General features: G+C 43.1%; 1 protein-coding gene across 2 annotated transcripts in view; it reads right to left on the reverse strand.

Annotated features, from left to right (window-relative positions):
• dnah5 (dynein, axonemal, heavy chain 5) overlaps positions 1 to 22,929 on the reverse strand; it is a 245,639-nt gene that overhangs the window by 160,037 nt on the left and 62,673 nt on the right. For both annotated transcript variants that reach the window (XM_052619029.1, XM_052619028.1), the window contains exons 36-49: positions 22,712 to 22,890; positions 22,231 to 22,418; positions 21,601 to 21,795; positions 13,933 to 14,067; positions 13,671 to 13,778; positions 13,304 to 13,457; positions 13,033 to 13,179; positions 12,032 to 12,273; positions 9,347 to 9,523; positions 8,230 to 8,434; positions 7,261 to 7,403; positions 6,473 to 6,607; positions 731 to 853; positions 1 to 214 (exon numbers count right to left, since the gene is read on the reverse strand). In XM_052619029.1, the coding sequence (XP_052474989.1) occupies positions 1 to 214; positions 731 to 853; positions 6,473 to 6,607; positions 7,261 to 7,403; positions 8,230 to 8,434; positions 9,347 to 9,523; positions 12,032 to 12,273; positions 13,033 to 13,179; positions 13,304 to 13,457; positions 13,671 to 13,778; positions 13,933 to 14,067; positions 21,601 to 21,795; positions 22,231 to 22,418; positions 22,712 to 22,890 (2,345 nt within the window). The remainder of the gene's footprint in view (positions 215 to 730; positions 854 to 6,472; positions 6,608 to 7,260; positions 7,404 to 8,229; positions 8,435 to 9,346; positions 9,524 to 12,031; positions 12,274 to 13,032; positions 13,180 to 13,303; positions 13,458 to 13,670; positions 13,779 to 13,932; positions 14,068 to 21,600; positions 21,796 to 22,230; positions 22,419 to 22,711; positions 22,891 to 22,929) is intronic.

Genomic DNA, 22,929 nt, shown 5'->3' on the forward strand with positions numbered 1-22,929 from the left:
CAAAAATCTTGTCTATGGAGGCATTGGAAGGAAGACTACAGTTGAAAATAGAAAACTGTCTCTTCAGTCTCTGGGGGATGTCATTTCGTCCCCCTCCAGGATGAATCATAGCTGCCAAGAATTGGATATCCACAATGTTGGTGAACTCTCCTGGTTTCTCCAGGTTAAAGAAGCCATTTTGCTCCATAAGCTGCCGAACTATCTCATTGGTCACCTGTGAAGAAAGTAAATGGGCTCTGTTAACATTTTTTTTTTTTTTTCAAACTTGGCGAATAGAGAGTACTGTTGAGAAATAGATGTTTTAGCACCAGTGCACTAAAAAAGGAATTATGCAAATCAAGTGTCTCGATTTATAATCACAATTTATTATATCATAATTTGATAAATGACTGCTGACATGTCTAAGAGAAAATTTACACAACTGTCTCCTTTAAACAAAATAATGTCAAGCCAAGCAATGCTGAATTTTGTGAATAATAAACTTCATTCCAATATAAAGGAGACCTATTTGCCTGTAACAGCACAGGTAGACCTTAAAATATATATTTTGGGTGGTTAGTGAATATAATACAGGTAAATCTAGAAACTGTTGAATTCACCTGTGCTTCTTGGGAATTAAACAACATAAAAAAATAAAAAAAAATCAAATAAAACAATTAAATAAATAGTGTGTTACATCATGCATCTTAAAGAAACTATTAAGCAGCTTTTCTCATATGCAGTTTCTTACCTGGTCACCCCACTCGTTGATCACAGGCATATTGATGTCGTCAATAAAGATGGACATTTTTTTCCCTGCCGGAGGGCCGTAACTGGTTCCCATTCTTTTATCTACATAACTCTCCACAGAACGCTAAAAAGTCCCAGCAACAGAAAGTCATAAACATGTAAATACACACAAACACATATAACAGCTACTTATTAATAAGGAAGCACAGATGAAATTTGTATCAATAACACAATAGTCAGTGATGAAGCAGGATATATGATGGAACCATTAGCCAGGCTAAATAACCCTTAACATCAGAGTCTAGGGATTGCTACCCAGACTGATGCTTTCAGTAATTTTTTTTTTTTTTTTGTCTTACATTGCCCAAAAGATAACACTTTTTACATGTGTTTTACATGCAAATACACTATAATGCTGATAACGTATATACATTTCACACTACTGTCCCATATTACAGTAGACTAATGGTTAGAGAAGTTGGACTTATAACACAAGTGTCACTGGTTCGCGTGTCGGTACCAGCAGGGATTGTATGTGGGGGAGTAAATGAAACGTATTCTCATCCACCTTCGATAAAATGACTGGGCTTCCTTTGACAAAAGCACAAAAACACAACTGCTCCCTGGGTGCCATAGCAAATGGCTACCCACTGCTCCGGGTGTGTGTGTATGTGTGTGTCCACTACTCACTGTTGCGTGTGTGCACTTGGATGGGATAAATGCAGAGCACGAATTCCAGGACACCATGGGAAACCATATTTGGCCACACGTTACATCACTCACTCACCAAAATATAGTAAATATATATATATATATATTTTTATTTTCAGTGTATGTTGAATTGGTGCTCAAGTTAAGCTTCTTATAGTCACAGTGTCTGGTCTGTGTTTCCCTGGGTGTCCACTAGTAGTCTCACTTTCCCATAGTCACCCCACTGCAGGCACCACATTTCCCACAAAGCCTTGTCCCTTCATCACTGTTAATTGCACTCAGCTAACTCCACTTTCATCGTTTTCACCTGTCTATGTAAACTGGTCTGTTTCTATCTGTTTGATGGAGTCCTTGTTTTCTGTCACCCGGCTTTCTCGTGTTCCCTTGTGTTTTTCTTGTTTCGGACTGATTTTGTGGTTATGACCTCTTGCCTGTTTTTTGGATTTTGATTTTGGATACCCCATTAAAATACTGCATGGTATACAATGATGAGGCACTTAAGGACCTTTTTAAAGCCTGCCATAATAACCCTGTGCCTGAGTGGGAGATGAAGGAGCTGGAGATCCTGGATTTTGGGGGGTTCACCATGTACCTACAACATCGGTCTCAGAGGGATACCCCAGCCACACCTGTCTCTCCAGGTGTGATGGCCGACTCTAAACCTGTGTCTCCAGACAGGTCTCCAGAGTCGAGTCAGGTCCCCGTTGACCCTCCAGAGTAGAGTCAGTTTCCTGTGGTCCCTCCAGGGTCGAGTTTTTTTTCCTGTTGACCGTCCTGAGTCAGGTCAAGTCACCATTAACACTCATGAGTCAAGCACTACCACAGTTAGACCTCAGGGGTCAAGTCAAGTCACCAATGATATCCATGGGCAAGGTCAAGTCACCAGTGTTCTTCATGAGCAAAATCAAGCCACCGCTGATCTTCCTGAACCCAGTCAAATCACCACGGATCTACCAGAGCCTCTTCACGTCTCTGCTGAACTACCAGAGCCTCTTCACGTCTCTGCTGAACTTCCAGAGCCTCGTCACGTCTCAGCCAAACTTCCTGAGCGCTCGTCCTATCCTGTCATGGCCATGGAGGCCATCCAGGAACTCACCACCTGCCCTGTCATGGCCATGGACCATCTACCATCTCATCAGGGCCACGGAGGCCACCCTTAACCTGTTCATGTTCTCTATTTCAGGCTTACCTAACCAGACTTGCTCTCCTGTGCCATCGATCCCACAGTGGTGATCCTCTGCGCTGCCCTGGTGGGCTTCTGTCTCGACCACACGGCTGTGGTGGTCCTCTGCACCACCCTGGTGGGCTTCTGTCTCGAACGCACGACTGTGGTGTCTTCCGAGCCGCCCTGGTGGGCTACTGTCTCAACCGCATGGCTGTGGTGGTCCTCTGCGCCACCCTGGTGGGCTTCTGTCTCAACCGCACGGCTGTGGTGGTCTTCTGTACCGCCCTGGTGGGCTTCTTTCTCATCTGTGGTGGTTCTCTGTGCCGCCCTGGTGGGCTTCTATCTCGACCACACGGAGGTGGTGGTCCTCTGCGCTGCCCTAGTGGGCATCTGTCTTGTCTGCTCGGCTGTGGTGGCCCTCTGTGCCACCCTGATGGGCCTCTGTCTCAACCCAAGGCAGTGGTGGTTCTCTGCACTGCCCTGGTGGGCCTCAGTCCTGTCTGCTTGGCTGTGGTGGGCTCCAGTTCCATCTGCGCCATCCCGGTGGGCTCCAGTTCCACCTGCTCCACCCTGGATTCCTGCCCTGTTGCTCCACCCTGTGCCCCTGAACTTTCTGTTCCCTCCTGGCCTCTTTGTTTTGTTTTTTTCACTTCCTGTCTCTTTTTCCCTCTATGGACCTGGCCCTCCGTCCCTCCCCCTTATCCTCCACCAGTCCACCTCCCTCCTGGTCTCTGTGTTCCTTGGTTTGTCCTTGTGTTCGATGGAGCATCTGGTAGCTGCTCCTTGGGGGGGGGGGGGGGGGGGGGTAATGTCCCGGTGTCTGGTCTGTGTTTCCCTGGGTGTCCACTAGTGGTCTCACTTCCCCATAGTCACCCCACAGGCACTACATTTCCCACAAAGCCTTGTCCCTTCATCACTGTTAATTGCACACCTGTTAATTGCACTCAGCTGTCTCCACTTTGATCATTTTCACCTGTCTATATAAACCAGTCTGTTTCTATCTGTTTGATGGAGTCCTTGTTTTCCGTCACCCAGCTTTCTCGTGTTCCCTTGTGTTTTTCTTGTTTCGGACTGATTTTGTGGTTATGACCTCTTGCCCGTTTTTTGGATTTTGATTTTGAATACCCAATTAAAATACAGCGATTGGATCTATTGTTTCCTGTGTGCATTCGTTACACTTATTAGAGTTGAAAATAGCTGTATTATAATTAGGGGCAGTGTTGCTATCTTAGTGACTTTGTCGCTACATTTAGCAACTTTTCAGACCGATTTTTTTTTTCAAAAGCTGCATGTGCGCAAAGTTTCGTATTCTGGCTGCACACACACAAACACCTCTCTGTGTCTGTTTAGTGAGTAACAGAGTAGCAGCATTTTTAGTTTACATTTACAGTTAGTCATTTAGCTGACACTTTTATCCAAAGTGACTTACAAATGAGGATAATGGAAGCAATCAAAATCAACAAGAGTGCAATGATATAACATGTCTCAGTTAGCTTAACGCAGTACACGTAGAAAGGTTCATATCATATATATAAGACATGCGCTGTATTCAGTAATGCGGTATATCACAGAAATGAATTGCAAAGTATTGTTGTCATGGGCACATCTGAATACCATGAATAATTCTATATTACAAATTATTAATAATTTGAAATACATTTTAAGAATACTTTTCCCATCAACTGGTCAAAATGCAAAACACAATTTATGCTGCTTAAAAGAAACGTGTGCTCTGATGTAAACAAGCACGCATGAGAAGCACATAGGGGAACACGAGTTGCGCTGAATGAAAGCACATTCTCTCTCTGACACCAGATGGCGGTAAACTGCAGAAAATGCAGCCGTTACCCTGGAAACCCCATAAATAAAGCAGCTGCTACTTTCTAAATGTATTTAAGTAGCCATTCAAGTTTGTGGATTTGCTATTGTGTTCATGTAACCACAAGCAGTTCTGTCTTGGCAAGGTTGAGTTGAAGGTGATGGTCTGTTAGAGAAGCTGAGTAGGTATCGTCAGATTATCAGGATGGAATGAGAAATTTAGTTGAGTGTCATCAGCATAGCAATGATATGAAAAGTCATGTTTCTGCATGACATAACATTGTGATGACATGTAGACAGAGAAGAGAATTGGTCCAAGAACTGAGCCCTTGAAGGACCTATCTGATAGGTAAGACTCAAACCACTGGAGTGCGATTCCTGAGATGCCCTTTGCCAACAGGGCTGAAAGGAGGATCTGAAAGTTAACCATGTCAAAAGCAGCGGAGAGATCCAGCAAGATAAGTACTGACGATTCTCTCTTGCCAGTCTTAGGGCTTCAACAACTGAGATCAAAGCAGTCTCGGTTGAATGTTCACTTATGAAACCAGACTGGTTGCTGTCGAGGAGGTTGTTCTGTGTGAGAAAAGCAGAGACTTGGTTGAACACAGCTCATTCAATTGTTTTTGCAATGAAAGGTAGAAGGGAAACCTGTCTGTAGTTCTCTAAAAGAGATGGGTGTGTTTCTTAAGTAGAGGGGTTATACAAGCCTGTCTAAATGCTGAGGGAAAAACACCAGTGTGAAGGGATGTGTTAATGATGCGAGTGTGTGCAGGTGTAACTGCAGGAAAAATGACTTGAAGGAGATTAGATGGGATGAGTTAAGAGACTTCTGCCTCAGAAAGTGAAGAGAAGGATGTGAAACAGTGTATGTTTGCTGGTAAGATGTGCTTGACCAATTGTGGTGTGGAAAACTGCACCGATGGTTTTAATTGTATTAATGAAGAATGAGTGAAGGTCATCAGCTGTCAGAGTTGATGAAGGAGAGGCAGGAGGAGGACAAAGGAGGGAGGAAAATGTTTTAAAGAGCATGGAGACTTAGAGGAATTGCTAATTTTGTTATGATAGTATCCCCTTTTAGCAGTGGAGACATTAGCAGAGAAGGAAGAGAGGATTCACTGATACACATTAAAGGGATAGTTCACCAAAAATGAAAATTCTGTCATCATTTATTCACCCTCATATCATTCCAAACCTGTAAGATGTTGCTTTCTTATGTTGAACATAAAAGAAGATATTTTGAAGATTGCTGTTGGTGGTTGCCATTGACTTAAATATTATTATTTCGAATACTATGTAAGAACTATTCCTTTAAGGTCAATAGGATTTTTTGATTTGCACCATACCCTTTCAGCAACCCTGAGCTTAGAACAATGTTCACGGAGAACATCAGACAGCAAAGCGGCAGAAGGGTTGGTATGGGCTGGTCTGGAAGTCAAGGGGCAGACAGTGTCTAAACAAGATGTAAGAGTGGAGCAGAAAGTATCAGTAGCCTTGTTAGCATTAAGAGATCATATCGGTTTAGGGCGAGGAAGCAGAGATGAAATCATAGCAGATAGCCGGGAAGGTGAGAGTTAGTGTAGGTTACATGGAAAGATGACATGATGGGGGTATGTGTTTTGTCAGGAACCATGTTGAGGTTAAGAGTGAGTCAGTGATCCGAGGTGTGCAGTGGAGTAACCAGTACATGATCACTGGCGCATGTCATGTGAAAGAGGCAAGCAGAGTGTGGAAATCTGCAGCCTGAGGTTTATCTAGGTGGATTTTGAAGTCTCCAAGCATAACTAACTTTTTTCATATTGCTGAGAAAAAATAAAAAGTTATGCTATTGTAAAAATATGAGACCTACTGTCTTTGTACTAAAATGTAGTTCCTAGCATCACGACTTTACTTCGTTAGTCCACAAATATTAAATTAATATTTAATCATAAATGCATTACAAGCATATATGTGCATACTTCATTGACAGTGTTACCCAAATACCTGCTGATGAAGGACAAATATAGCAAAATACTGAACATGTTTTGGGGAAAAAACACTCTCTTTATGTACCTGAAACATAAGAGGTGTGGTGGCAGAAGAGAAATTGAGACTCTTGGCAGTGTGGGACTCAGGGTCATATTTGGACACGCAGCCTTTGATGATGACAGTTTTGGCAGTGCCCTGCTCTCCTATCAAAAGCACAGCCTGAAACACATGAAGAAAATGTAAGTAGACTCTACTTTATCAAAATACACAAAATAATAAATGTGTCAGTGCTCTGACAGCAAAGGTTAACTTTAAAAGAATAACTTCAAAAATAAATTTAAGTTATTCTTAGCAAGCCATTCCCTGGTCCACATTTCCAAAAGGGTGACCTTGCATCTCTCAAGTAAAAACTAGCTGTAACTCATATTCAGAATGTTGTGTTGCATATCACTCAAGCCAGCTGATGTCAATTAGCAGTATTGCTGCAAATCTGGTTCGTAAATTGCTTGATGCTCCAATTTTTAATGTTTAATGTTAAACAAAGGCAAAGTTGAATGTAACAGCAGAAAGGGACAATAATCTATGCATAATGGATACATTATGGACCTTTTCCAAATAAAGTTTTATAATTTATTTTGAAGACTTGAAATTGAAATGCACAAAACAGTGGACTACAACTATGAATTGGTTTATGGTGCACAGCTGTCTCACAGAAAACAAAATATAAAAAAGGTGTTGATTAATTTATGACAGAATTTTCATTAATAATTGAGTAAAATGGCGAAATCCCTCAAAAGAAAATCACAGTCAGTTGCATGTAATCTTGCAAAAAACTGTACAAATAATCACACAGAACTTTTAATGGCACTCACCTTGCCCTGCTTTGCAATGGTCTGAATGAGAAAGTCAGTGCGAACATTGTCTACATTCGGCACCAGTATGGAGCCATACTCTGGTGTGGAGTCAGGTGGGTAAATATACTCTTCTACTCTGGTATTCCAATGAACCCAGTGGCCTGCAAAATAAACAATAGCTAAATTGTTTGTCATTATCAGCACTCTAAATAGAGCATCACGCAAGCACTTTATTAAAATTCTAGAAAGCCAATGTGTTCTGTAATTAAATAGGGTTATTAGCTCTGGTTCTGACCCACAAGTGGGGTCTTTGGCATGAAAATGTGGGCCGGGAAAGTTTATCTTATTTAAACATGAATGCTGCCAATTAGGGGTCTATTTGAAGAGCAAAGTGTTCAATATTTTGCAATAAAATTTCTAAATGACCTTGTGAAAAACAGAGACTTTTGGATCTAAGCTATTCTGTTTTATGCTTTAGCTGTGAAAACAACAAGTCAGCGCGAAATATACTCATATTGTGGCCCTCCAAAAATCCCCAACAAAGACAGAATCAGTTTTAAACAAAACTTTGAGTGTCAGATTTGTCTTGAGGCAGACTACAGATTCAGTATTCTCCATAAGCCTGCAAATTCGTCCTCTCTATACACATAAATGTCAGAGAAATTCTGTAGCCTGCAGCTTGAATTGTACTGACAGATGGGATTAATTTCCTTGCATGTTTCTGTACAGAAGAAAAACTGTTAATTAGTGTTTCGTTGTCATTTACCCTGTCATAGGAAAAACGACATATTTTTCAATTTATAGATACATTTTTTTTTCAATTAGATCAAAGTTTCTATCTTGATTAGTACACCTAATTACAATTTACCTAATTACTTTAGATACATGGAGGAGTTGTAGAAAACAGAACCATAATTGACCAAGATATGGCAAAAATATAGCAAATATAACACTGGGGAGAAGGAGATGTGCAAGTATATTAGATACCATCATTAGTGACGTAAAAGTCAAACATAGTGTCCTCGCTGTGGGGAGGGATGTTGGGAAGGTCAAGGTGAATGCTATCATGGTGACGGAGCCATCTCTCTAACTTAATTCGATCATCCAGCTCCAGTAGGGCTCCCACACTCCACATTAGAGCAAAGACATACAGACGTTCCATGTGCTCACGAGACAGCTCCCCTCCCTGCTCCTGATGGGTTACAATATCAAAGACATCATCAAAAGTATATCAGAGCACACATGCCTGATCATTTATTTATATCCAAACCAAAAATAAATTGTGCAAACTACAATAATACATTTGGCAAGTGTGTTGTAAGCTACTTCAAATGCGAGAAGGCTAGCCAATCATAATGTTCAATGTCATTTAATTATACATATCACACTTGTAATAAATAAAAGCCTATTTATTTCTAAAGGTCAAACAGAACGTGCATGTAACACTAAATTGTGACATATGAAGCTTTGGCTAACATTTTAAGTAGATTTAAGGAGCCTTTGTATAATGTGCTCATAATCTCATAACTAACTGCTTTACGAATGTCAGGTTTAGGGATAATTCATGACATTTACTGGGAACAATAAATCATATTAAAAAAATTTATATGAACAATGTAATCATATTCATCAAGACTTTCAGATAAGGGGAAAATCTGTAAGGGACGAATATTAAAACTGGTCAGGAATTCATTATATTCATATCTGTAGACTGTTTTAAGCTCTTTTTTTTTGCTTATATCATATAATATAATAAGTTGACATCTGATTTTTTTCAGTTGATCAAAAAGCATTCAATGTCAGTTTGATGAAACCACTGTCAAGATAAGTAAAATAATGAAATAGTATTATTGTGAAATAGTATTATTTAACAGCTTATAGTAGTTAGGAGCATAAAGAGTCTGGGGTTAGATAAAAAAAATATTATAGGATGTAGTGCCAAAACAGCAGTCTGCTAATTGGCAACCCCTGGTATAAAGTGTATGTACTAATCACTACAGCTCTGTTCTTTAATGACAAAAAATCTAAGTTTAAAACCCTTATTTTTAATTTACAAAACAGAAGGCAGTCTTTCATGGTTGCAAAATCTTGGTTAAATCGCAACCTTGGGCTGAATGAGTCCTTGCAGCATGTTTATGCACTGCATGATGATGAAGGCCTCCAGCATGTCCATTTTATACTGCAAAGATTGAATGCTGAACCGAAACAGCCCGGGAAAGGAGGAAGAGAAGAGCTCCCTCAGGACCACTCCTTCCTGAGGGGAACGGTTCTTCAGCCAACCCTGAGAGCACACACACAAACACACAAATGAAAAACCTGTTGGGAAGAACACACAGAGAGTGGAAGACAGAAGTCCACAAAAAGAAATTAAATTAAGTATCTTTTAGAACTCAAAAATAGTTTGTCCTTCTTCTCTGTCTTTCTCTGGCTCTCCCTCATTTACTCTTCTTTCATTAAATAGTTTAAAGGGGGGGTGAAATGTTCGTTTTCACTCAATATCCTGTTAATCTTGAGTACCTATAGAGTAGTACTGCATCCTTCATAACTCCAAAAAGTCTTTAGTTTTATCATATTCATTTTTCCCAGAAAAAAACACGACCGGCTGGAGGCGTGACGTGTGGGCGGAGCTAAAGAATCACGAGCGCCAGTAGGCTTTTGCGTTGAGAGCGTTTGGAAGCTGTGACACCGTGAGGACAAAACCAACCAAAACAAACCCTGGCTAACAGTCAGATTCAGCGTATATTTATGATCCAGAGGCTGAAATTTAACAAGAGCAGCATCAGCAACAACGTCTCTATGTGGTATGTACTGAAACTGTATATATTTGCTTAGCGGTTTTGGAAAATGACAAAGTTCTACTTTGTCGTCTTTTTTTTTTTTTTTTTTTTTAAGCTGTACATGTGGAAAGTGCAGTTTGATGACAACATCGCATGTTGTTTACTTGATGTGCTTCCACGCCGATAGCCAAGTTAATAACACAGAGATATTTGAAGCAGTTTCTCACCGCATGCGGTTCCAACACACGATCGTGACCCTTTTTCGTTGGGACTGCATTATCCTTAAGAAATAAATGATGTGCAAATCCGGCGTCAAACTGGACCTTGTTTGTAAAACAAGCATCTTCGAAATGCAGGGGAACAAACACAAACACTTGCACAACTCCGTTGATGCTCTGTAAAAATAAACTCCATCCACTGGTCCCTTAATGCTGTTTATCTTTTGGTAATCTGTGCAGGGTTGTCTTGCCCTGGCAACCAAAAACACACTTCTTTTGTGACATATCGCGACGCTCTCGCTCTGATCAGTGAAGTCTGTTGTGCTCTCAGTGCTGTGCTATACGGGAGCGCACGCTCTTCCGGCAGACGTGCCCTCAGGACCCATATAAGGAAATTCCGCTCCATCTAACGTCACACAGAGCCATACTCGAAAAAAACTTTCCGAAACTTGTGACAAACCTGAAGGAGTATTTTTGGAACAGAAATACTCCTTCAAACGTACAACTTAATTTTTGAAACTTTGTCCATGTTTAGCATGGGAATCCAACTCGGTAACACTTTAGAATAAGGTTCCATTAGTTAATGTTAGTTAACTACTTTCGTTAACATGAACTAAGCAAGAACAATCCTTCTACAGCATTTATAAGTCTTAGTTCATGTTAATTTCAACATTTACTAATGCATTATTTAAATCAAAAGTTGTGCTTGTTAACATTAGTTAATGCACTGTGAATTACCCTGAACTAACAATGAATAACTGTATTTTCATTAACTAACATTAACGAAGATGAATAAATACAGTAATAAATGTATTATTCATTGTTTGTTCATGTAAATTAATACATTAACTAACATTAACTAATGGAACCTTATTCTAAAGTGTTACCTCCAACTCTTTAACAGTGTAAAAAACTCAGTATGCATGAAATAGCATTTGACCCCCCCTTTAACACTTTGAAGTCTCTTGTAAAGACAGAGTGAAATGCCTTTGTTATTTTAGTCTCCATTAATTCAGAGTGGAGAAAAATAAATAACTAGCATAACCACTGGTTACTTCGTGGTTCTGTGGATGCCTTTCTTTACTTCAATATTCAATGATGAACTGCCTTTAACTGTCATTTTGCATTATTGACACTGTTTTTCCTAATGAATGTTGTTTAGTTGCTTTGACACAATGTATTTTGTTTAAAGCACTATATAAATAAAGGTGACTTGACTTGACTTGAATAGTTTTTTTTTTTGTTTTGATTACTTAAATTCAGTCCATTAAGATGGCCAGTATGTGCAGTAACAGCACTTAAAATTTTTTATCTTTAGTGTACCGCCACTTTTTCTTGTGCACCAGCACTTTTTTCAGTGTCATTGTCCGTGAGCAGCTGAAGCCCTGTTTCCAGGGTATGAAATTGCATTTTTCAGTGATTCAATCACAAGCTATCAGCCAAGATTCATTTATCATTTCCATTTGGTAAATATGCATTTTGAATGTGAAAACAGCAGTGATTTTTCATCCTAATGTAATTTACATTTAAATTAGCTGACTATCTGATCTATACTTTTTTATGTATACTACAATGTGATAAGGCTAATTTTAGATTATATTATATTGAATTATATGCATATTATTAAAAATAATATAATAAACGATTCATATGATAATACAATATGGGGTGGGGGTCCCTCAAGAGGGTACTGGCAAATTTGTTCCCCATTTCAAGCACAAGCTTAAATTATCTAAACATACAATAAACATAAAATAAAATAAAAAAGGACGATTAAGTACTGGTTCCACCCACCTCCAAAATAGGGCTCCAGTTAAGAACAGAGGAGCTCATAAACACCATTCCGTTACGGGACACTGTGGCTGGGGAGGCGTTATCAATGTTGTGTGGCTCAAACACAATCTTGCAATTGGGGGCCATGGGGATGCGGTCACCATTGGCCAGTGTCAGTGTGCGGTTATCATCCAGGACTGAGTTTAGGTTTTCAATCCATATAGCATCAACTGGCCCATCAAGGACAATCCATATGTGTTCCCCTATATACAAAAATTAAGTACAAATGAAAAATGAAACAGATACAGGTACACAATCATAATGATGTGGCTTCCATCAGTCATTTTGATCAATGATAGACAAATGATACCTCATGGCTGATTGCTTTGACGATTAATGTCTAAAGGTCTGTTTGACGTCTTAACTTGTTAATTGATTTAAAATACCCAGTTGATAGGCTTCAGTGTGTTTTACACATTTAAAGGAACCATTCTCTTTCATATGTTATACATCTTACAGCCTTTTATGTAAAGGGAGGGCAAAGAATGCCTGTTTGAGAGGTTTTTCAACCACTTTGGAAACCATCAGCTTTCTTACTCAACTAACAGGACCAATGTGCCTCAGCCATGAGGGGCTCTGCTGACGTACATTACAACACTTACTCCCTTAAAAATAAAAGTGTTTTTTCACATTTCAGACCAGACTTGCCAAGTCTACTTAATAATTTGAATGTTCACTGATTTATACTTTTAAGGTTACTTTGATAAAGTGCACTCCACTCATATTGGCATTCTTGGTAAAAATGAGCAAAGGTTGCTGCGAAAATAAATCTGCATGGTTTATTCTTTTGATCCTTCATTACAAAAAAAAAAAAAAAAAAAAAAAATCATAACCTATCATTGAATAAAACAATGGAAAGTGTGTTTGTTTTAGAGCTGAAAAAAAGTGTCATGCATATTTTTCTCTTTTTTTTTCTTTTTTCTTTTCTTTCTTTCTTTCTTTTATTTTAACAGCCAATCTACCTTTCTTTGCTCTGAGTGTTTTCCTCCAAAGAGTGGAAAAGATTCCATCAGTCCAGTCATTGGTTGCTACATCAAGTCGACCAAACATTTGAGGTGCAGTTATAGCTTTAGGGTTCATGCGCATCTCTCTGTGAGGCTGGCCACAATCTAGACATGAATTTACAGTCAAAATCACACATTAATTAAAAACATGTAATATTTACATTACCTATTATATATTGATGGTAAAATCATGGCCAACTGGTGTTTGTGCCTAATGTCTAATTCTCACCAGTCATTGCCTTCATCAGGGTTTGAATGCATGTTGTTTTTCCTGCTCCGCTGGGTCCTAGTGCCATCATTCCATGACGAACTCTTTGAGTCTCGTATAGCTGAATGACCTTTAACCTCCATGGTGGGTGATTGATTAGACCAGACTCAGTTACCTAGTAAAAAAATAAAGAGATAAAAAATAAATAAATATAAATATGAATATATATATATATATATATATATATATATATATATATATATATATATATATATATATATATATATACACACACAAATGATAAATGTTCCCTTTGTGTAATTTTGGTTTAAGTTCTAATGATCAATCAAATAAAAGTTTCATGGTTTTTTTTTTTTTTTTTTTCAACCTGCTTGTCTATGGCTGACTCCAGACCAGGGTATCCAGCTTTATCCAGCTGAATTCCAGGGAAAAGATCCTCAATCAAACTCAAGAACAATGGCTCATCCTCATCAATCTTAAATGACAGAGACACATTTCACTGTTAAGATTTCTGATACTGATATAAGAAAGTTCCTATCATCAAACAAACAGCAACATTGAGGTATGACTGTTTGGTCCATTGGTTGCTGATATGTGAAATATGTCTGTATGCGTGCTGGCACTCTTACCAGTTTGGACAGGTTCATATCTCGCAAAACTCTCATGACAATAGTAGACTCTGTATCATTAGGGTTGGCCCGTTTTGCTGCTCCAAGTGTGCGCAAGACGGACAAAATATTGCGAAGACCGAAGTCATAGTGGACCTAAGAGAGAATTTTTTTTAAACTCAGTTCAAGTTCAGCAATAAAAAAATATTAAAAACCACTATAGTTCTATGGCCTTAAATGCACTAATGACCTATTATTGCTGAAAATTGTGGAAAATGGAAAATAATACATGATATATTTTTACACATGCACTTGAAGGCTCTAAAGTGCTTAAACCCTAATAATTTTGGCTTGCAACTAACTGTAAGTCATAGAGAAATAAATATTGGTCAAAAGGTAGTGTTCAATTTGGGGACACATCGGCATGGACCCTCTCCTTGAACTGTCACCTTATCGTGTTGGAGAGGTTTGAGTACCCGAATGATCCTGGGAGCTATGTTTCCTGGTAGGGTCTCCCAAGGCAAACAGGTCCTTAGTGACGGGCCAGATTAAAGACCAGTTCACAAACCCCCTTTATGTTGACAAATACAGCAAGGACCGAGACATTGCCCGGCATGGCGCAGCCGGGGCCCCACCCTAGAGCCCGGGGCTTGTATGCGAGTGCCTGGTGGCCGGGCCTCCCCCCATGGGGTCCAGCCGGGCTCAGCCCGAAGGAGTGACGTGGGTTCGTCCTCCTGTGGGCTCACCACCTGCAGGAGGGAGCGTAAGGGGTCGGTGCATAGTGGATCGGGCAGCAGTCGAAGGCGAGACCCCCGACAACCCGATCTCTGGACACGGAATCTGGCTTTAGGGACGTGGAATGTCACCTCGTTGGCGGGGAAGGAGCCTGAGCTTGTGCGGGAGGTTGAGAGGTACCGACTAGAGATAGTTGGGCTCACCTCCATGCACAGCTTGGGCTCTGGAACCACACTTCTTGAGAGAGGCTGGACTCTCTACCACTCTGGAGTTGCCCATGGTGAGAGGCCGAGGGCTGGAGTGGGTTTGCTTATAGCAGCCATGTGTTGGAGTTCACCCCGGTGAACGTGAGGGTCGCTTCCCTGCACCTTTTAGTCGGGGATAGGTCTCTCACTGTCATTTGTGCCTATGGGCCGAATGGCAGTGCGGACTACCCGGCCCTCTTGGAGTCTCTGGGAGGGGTGCTGGAAAGTGCTCCGACTGGAGACTCCATCGTTCTACTGGGGGACTTCAACGCCCACGTGGGCAGTGACAGTGACACCTGGAGGGGCGTGATTGGGAGGAACGGCCCCCTTGATCTGAACCCGAGCGGTGTTCTGTTATTGGATTTCTGTGCTAACCACGGTTTGTCCATAACACCATGTTCAAGCATAAGAGTGTCTATCAGTGCACGTTGCACCAGGACACCCTAGGCCGGAGGTCGATGATCGACTTTGTGGTGGTGTCATCAGATCTTTGGCCATATGCCTTGAACACTTGGGTGAAGAGAGGGGCGGAGCTGTCAACTGATCACCACCTGGTGGTGAGTTAGATCCGATGGCGGGGGAGGAAGCTGGACAGACTCGGCAGACCCAAACGTACTGTGAGGGTCTGTTGGGAACATTTGGCCGAGCTCCCTGTCAGAGGGATCTTCAACTCCCACCTCCGGCAGAGCTTCTACCGGATCCCGAGTGAGTCTGCAGATATTGAGTCCGAGTGGACCATGTTCTCCACCTACATTGTCGCTGCGGCTGCTCTGAGCTGTGGCCGCAAGGTCTCCGGTGCCTGTCGAGGTGGCAATCCCCAAACCCGGTGGTGGACACCGGAAGTAAGGGATACCGTCAAGCTGAAGAAGGAGTCCTATCAGGCCTGGATGGCTTGTGGGACTCTGGAGGCAGCTGACAGGTACCGGCAGGACAAACTGCAGCCCGGGTAGTCGTGGAGGCAAAATATTGGGCCTGGGAGGATTTAGGTGAGGCCATGGAGAAAGACTATCGGTTGGCCTCGAAGAGATTCTGGCAAACCGTTCGACGCCTCAGGAGGGGGAAGCAGTGCCCTTCCAACACTGTTTACAGTGATGAGATAGGCACCTGTTGACCTCAACTGGGGATATCATTGGGCAGTGGAAGGAATACTTCGAGGATCTCCTCAATCCCACCGACTTGTCTTCCGTTGAGAAAGCAGTGTCTGGGGATTTAGAGGAGGACTCGTCCATCACCTGGGCTGAAGTCATCAAGGTAGTGAAAAAGCTCCTCGGTGGCAAGGTACCAGGAGTATCTGGATGTTGTGGGGCTGTCTTGGCTGACATGGCTCTGCAACATAACATGGTGGTTGGGGACAGTACCTCTGGACTTTTCAAGAAGGGGGACCAGAGTGTGTTACAACTATAGGGGGATCACACTTCTCAGCCTACCCGGGAAAGTCTAGGCCAGGGTACTGGTAGTGGATTCAGGAGGAACAGTGTGGTTTTCATCCTGGTTGTGGAACACTGGACCAGTTCTATACCCTTTCCAGGGTGCTGGAGGGTTCATGGGAGTTTGCCCAACCAGTCCACATGTTTGTGACCATGTTCCTCGCAGCATCCTGTGGAGGGTGCTCTGGGAGTATGGGGTCGGCGGCCCCCTGCTTAGGGCTGTCTGGTCCCTATACGACCGGAGCAAGAGCTTGGTTTGCATTGCCGGCAGTAAGTCAGACCTGTTCCCGGTGCAAGTTGGACTCCGGCAGGGCTGCCCCTTGTCACCGGTTCTACTACTTCAGCTCTCAATGGAGGCGGACGCATTTCTTTGCTCTCCTTCCCTGCCTTGCCTGCTTCGCCTGTCTCTTGTCTTGTCTACTTTGAGAGACTCTCTCTGCACTGCTTTCCTAAACTAAAACATGGATTTGATAAATTGGTCTCTCAACGCAACTGACACCATCTTCTCGATGAGGAGCTTGGGTTTCAGGGGAACCTGACTGCCCTGCCGGAACGTTCGCAGCTGGCTTCACGATAGACGCGTGGGCAAATTGGTGAGTCGTGTGTCTGGCGGCTCTTTCCATGGAGGACATTGAAGACATCTACCTATTCGGAGCCATGATAACAGGTCTTCTGCTGATTGGATTAGGCTTTGCCCTGTGTTATTGGAAAATTCAGAAGATGGGAACAGCTGTCCAAAGCCTCACAAGGCTGCCCATCATGATTGAAACAGTGGGCAGAGCAGTCAGCATTGAGACTGAGACTATTAACCACAATATGGATAACATCACGGTGAAGCTCACGGCTTTGGAAAGGAAATTGGAGGATTTAGAGACCAAAAAAGACAAACATAGTGACCGTTAAATTGGAATGCGGCTACTAGACCAAAACAACTGGTATCTTATTTTCTTTCGGCTCCACTCCCAGCTTGGCCTTGGCTGGATAACAAATTTTCCCCTTGGAAAGCATGGCAACGAGATGCTCTGCGTTCCTCGACCCGTTTCCCACAAGACACCTGCTGATTGTTGTTGATTCTGTCTAGGACCTGACCAAGGCTCTCTCCATTGCAACTTGCTGTGACGCTGTATAATCTCCGGACTGAGGCATCTAGAGAGAATCACAACTATCCAGGCCTATAAATACACAAACTCTTACACGTATACAGATATGCACTCACCTCCCCACCCCCATCCCTCGCCTTCGCTGCTTTGTACCGTCTGTCAAGCGGGTCCATGACCAGCGCTTTCTAGCTGCAGGGTAGAACGACTGCTGTCTGCACTGGACCTCGACCCCCCCAATTTCCGTCCCCATTTGCAAAGTGTGTTTATAGTGTATCTGCTTTTGTTGCTGAGGTGTTTTTTCATGTTCTCATACTGTACTCCCAAAAGGAGCATAGTATGAGTGTTTTTGTTTTTTCTCTTCACTTTCCTAATATTATGCTGTATTTATTCCTCAATTCCCTGTCTTCCTGTTCCCTGTCAACCCCATTGTATGTATGTTGTGTATGTATGGACAGGCTGATGGCTAATTTCGCTGGTACTTGTGACTAGTGACAATAAAGGGCTACTACCATAATTTTTATGGACAGAATTTCTAGGTGCAGCCAAGGGCCAGAGAGTGTCCGGTTTGGGGACCATAAGATTTCGTTGCTGCTTTCTGCGGATGATGTTGTCGTGTTGGCCTCCTCAGACCAGGACCTTCAGCATGCACTGGGACGGTTTGCAGCCGAGTGTGAAGCGGCTGGGATGAGAATCAGCACCTCCGAGTCCGAGGCCATGGTTCTCAGTCAGAAAAGAGTGGATTGCACACTTCAGGTTGGTGGAGAGTTCCTGCCTCAAGTGGAGGAGTTCAGGTATCTTGGGGTCTTGTTCATGAGTGAGGGAAGGATGGAACGGGAGACTGACAGACGGATCGGTGCAGCCTTTGCAGTAATGCGGTCGCTGTACCGGTCTGTTGTGGTGAAGAAGGAGCTGAGCTGTAACGCAAAGCTCTCGATTTACTGGTCAATCTATGATCCTACTCTCACCTATGGTGATGAGCTGTGGGTTATGACCAAAGGACAAGATCCCGGATACAGGCGGCCGAAATGAGCTTTCTCCGCAGGGTGGCTGGGCGCTCCCTTAGAGATAGGGTGAGAAGCTCGGTTACTCGGGAGGAGCTCAGAGTGGAGCCGTTGCTCCTCCACATCGAGAAGAGCCAGCTGAGGTGGCTCGGGCATCTATTTCGGATGCCTCCTGGAAGCCTTCCCAGGGCTGGCCTGGGAACGCCTAGGGAGAGGGAAGTCTGGGCGTCCTTGCTTAGACTGTTGCCCCCGCGACCCGGCCCCGGATAAGCGGAAGATGATGGATGGATGGATCGGCATGGTATTGTCGTGATCACCCCATTGGGGGTGCTAAAGAGTGCTAAAGTGCTAAGAAACAAGACATTCACACATAGTCATAACTCCTGATACATTTGTCACAGTGTCATTATTTTACACTAGTTCATTGTAAATGAAAATGCATCAGACAAATCTTGGCTAGATATAACATTTCTAAATGCCATTTTTAGTCCAAGATAATTTTTCTGGTTACATTTGTTACTGTTGTTTGCCAGGACAATTTTAAAGAATGTCCCATAGGAATGAATTTCAAGAACAGTGCAATTTTAAGTAAAATGTACTAAGAAAGTGGTAATAATTTAATGAATGAGCTGAAAAGAAATATGACATTGCAAAGCATATTTACAAGTGGTATAATGTAGGTGAACAGATCTATTCTTAACATGCCTACAACATACTCCCAAATTACACTTTTAGTCATTTTAGAAAATTTTAGTTCCCTTTCAGTCGGTCACGTTCGACATTACGAATGGGATCTCGCCCAAGAGCCCAATCACCTTCGAGTGGTACAAAACGAGCCAATGGTACACAAAGTACCTTGGTCTTTGGGATATGTATCGTGAGCTCCGCCCCGCAAAGCGGGTATATAAGGAGCAAGGCGAGCAACACGCATTCAAGCTTTTGCATAGCACATCACGTACTGCTTTCACCTGCTGCATCAGGCTTGAGTGGAATCCTCTGCCCTGTCCCGAGGCTGGATGATTGATTCCTGGGGGCTGCTCATGTGGATCGCCAGCTCCCCCCTCTGGTTACTTTCTTCCTGGAGGTGCACCAGGAAGTAACCAGTTCTTGGAAGGCACCTTTAACTGCCCAAAACCATTCTGGTACTTCTTCCGCCTTCACTGCCCTCGATGGCGGGGCGGCCAAGGGGTATGCTGGGATTCCCCCGGTGGAGCGCTCTGTTGCGATGCAACTGTGTCCACAGAGCACCTCCACTTGGCGTGGCAGTCCCAAGCTGCCCTCCAAGGCCTGTAAGTTCTCATCCACGCTCGTGGCCAAGGCTTACAGAGCTGCAGGCCAGGCCGCTACTGCCCTGCATGCCATGGCCTCACTTCAGGTCTATCAAGCCAAGCTGCATGAGGGCTGTGCTGACACAGGGGTTTTGCAGGAGGCGCGCACTGCTACCGACCTCGCTCTCCGGGCAACGAAGGTCACTGCGCACTCCTTGGGTCAGGTAATGTCCACTTTGGTGGTCTAGGAGCGCCACCTATGGCTGAACCTAGCAGACATGAGGGAGTCTGATCGGGCTCAGCTCCTCAACTCCCCGGTCTCCCAGGATGGCCTCTTTGGCAACGCGGTAGAGAGCTTTGCCCAGCAGTTCTCTGCCGCCCATAAGCACTCTGAGGCTATCAGACACATCCTGCCCCGGCGGCCCACTGGTGTCTCCACCCCGCCACCAGCGCAGCAGCCTGCTTGTCGCCGAGGGCACCCCCCTGCGGCCTCCTCCACTCCCACTCGGCCACAGCAGCAGCCTTCACCCCTGCCGCAGCGAGGAGATGGCTGCAGAAAGGCGGCGCAACCCATCTCTGCCCCTAAGCCTGACAAACGCCAGGCCAAGTGGCATTCCTGAGATGGCGACCCGGAGTTGGAGACATCAGCTCGTCAAGGAGATGGTAGCAGGACCACTCCTTCCCCCGGAGGAGGGCCGGGGGAGAATCCTTTGTTCTCTGCGGCCGGTGGTACCCAAACCTTCACTAAAAGAGCTGTTTCCTCTACCTCTGGGTCCCAAGAGGCCACGAACAACAGTTGGCGACGTGGCTAGAGTTCACCGGGCCTTCCCGCTGGCTCATCCGGACGCTCAGGCTCGGCTATGCGATTCAGTTTGCCCGGCGTCCCCCCCAGGTTTTGGAGTATCCTCGCGATGATGGTGGGCAAAGATGCCCCTGTCATGTGCGCGGAGGCCGCGACCCTGCTGGCAAAGGGAGTGATAGAGCCGGTCTCTCCAGCCGACATGAAGTCCGGCTTTTACAGCCCTTACTTCATAGTACCCAAGAAAACAGGTGCGTTACGGCCAATCCTGGATTTGCATGCCTTGAACCAAGCTCTGCACAGACTCCCCTCAAGATGCTAACGCCAAAGCCCATTTTCGAATGCATTCGTCCGATGGATTGGTTTGCAGCGATAGACCTGAAGGACGCGTATTTTCATGTCTCCATTCTTCCTTGACAGACCTTTTCTTCGGTTTGCTTTCGAGAGGCAGGCATATCAGTACAAGGTTCTCCCATTCGGGTTGGCCCTGTCTCCCCGCTTCTATACGAAGGTCGCGGAGGGAGCCTTGGCTCCTCTCAGGGAACAAGGTGTCTGTATCCTCAACTACCTCCATGACTGGCTGATCTTAGCTCACTCTCGATAGCGGTTATGCAAGCACAGGGATCTGGTGTGTACATCAACCGTCAGGGTGGTCTACGCTCCGGCCGCATGTCGCAACTCACTCAAAATCTCCTCTTGGAGACTCCACCCCCAGTCGGTTCAGCTGATTCGGGAATGCTTTGGAGACGCTCAGGTATCCTTCAGGGAACGAGGGTTACATACGTAACCAAGACGTTACTTTTACAATTACCCTAATTTATATGTAAATTAAGTTATATATAATGATGTAAAAGTCTATTCAAGAACGAAGGCTGACACATTTTATCCACAGCATCAAGATTTAGGTAAAGATTTGGAAACAATTAAAAATACTGTGTTAATCCACCTGGATCATGTCATTGTCACACATTCCTGAACAAGAACAGTATTTTCTATCCTTACTTGTTAATTTAGTTCACAATGAGTAGGGCAGAACTCAATTAATAGTTATATAGTTATATATATATTATTAGTTACACTGATTATTAGTTATATTGCGACCAATGACAGTCACCTGTTTAGAGAGCTGCTCCTCACACAGCTTGTATAGAGTGAAAAATTTCCTGGCTAGTTCAATATTGTCAATGAAGCCACAGCTAGCCAGTTTCACTCTGATAATTATCTGTCTGTCAGGAACCATCATCGCCACTGAGCGGAAGTTAATTTTCAGATTCTCTGGAAGTTCCTGCCTCCCTGCATATCCAGGATTCTGAAAAGAGAAAAGGAGATAAAAAAGGTGAAAATAACAACATATATTACTGTGTATGTGTAACCTTTTTCCACTCTAACCACCTTTTCTCACAGATTTTCACAAACAGTAATGAGATAAGTAACCGTATCTAAATGAGATGTCTATAAGTAACTGTAAAATGTTCTATAAAATATGGGAAAAAAAGTTAGGAGGGATTTACAAAGCATAAATAATGTTCAGTGGTTTATTGTTTTTAGAAATGTCTAAATTGTATTGCTTTTATTTTGTAAAGAGTGGTAATATGATACAAGCCACTAATAAATAACAAACTTGCCACAGTAATACAGAATTTAGTTGATGAGCAGTCACAGTTGAATTCCTACTTCCTAGTGTTAAAGTAAATATTTTTGAGATGAGTGATGTTTTAAAGAAGACACAAAGACACCAGCTCACCATGGTAAGAAAAATGCCAAATTCTGGGTTCATCCCCACGTTATCTCCATCTGTAAAGTTGAAGTTCTTCCGCCGTTCTTTCTTGCAGGTGAGTACAATGGCAATTTGCTGAGCTGCTACTGAAAGCACTGGCAGGTCGATACGGTTAAACTCATCAAAACAACCCCAGGAGCCAGATTGAGCAAGACCTAGAAAGAAAGAAAAAAAAATAAATAAATCAACAACTTCAAGATTGCAAAAAGAACAAGTATATTCTAATAAAATAATTTAAAAAATCAAAGAAATTGGTTATTCATGTTTAATTTCACACACCATATCATCTGAAAATTACTTGAGTATGGGTAATGAATTAAGAGTTGATTACTTACAGAGTTCCCATGTTTTGTCATTTATAATTACATTACATAAATATGATTTTTCTTAATTGCAAGAATAAAGTTACATTTGTTTTTAAAATCTGCATTGAGCACACATGTGGCACCTTTGAATATTCTGCCCAAGCCTCTGAAGTCCATCTGGTCAGAGCAGTTGAATACCACCACATATTTTCCCAGGCAGCGGCCCATGTCCTTAGTGGTTTCTGTCTTTCCTGTCCCTGCTGGCCCAGCTGGGGCTCCGCCCATACTCATTCCCAGAGCTTGAGCTAAAGTAATGTAGCATCTGGGAAATATATTGAAAATGGCATTAATATCATGCAGA

The sequence above is a fragment of the Carassius gibelio genome, chromosome A16 (assembly GCF_023724105.1).
Source record: "Carassius gibelio isolate Cgi1373 ecotype wild population from Czech Republic chromosome A16, carGib1.2-hapl.c, whole genome shotgun sequence".
Lineage (NCBI taxonomy): Eukaryota > Metazoa > Chordata > Actinopteri > Cypriniformes > Cyprinidae > Carassius > Carassius gibelio.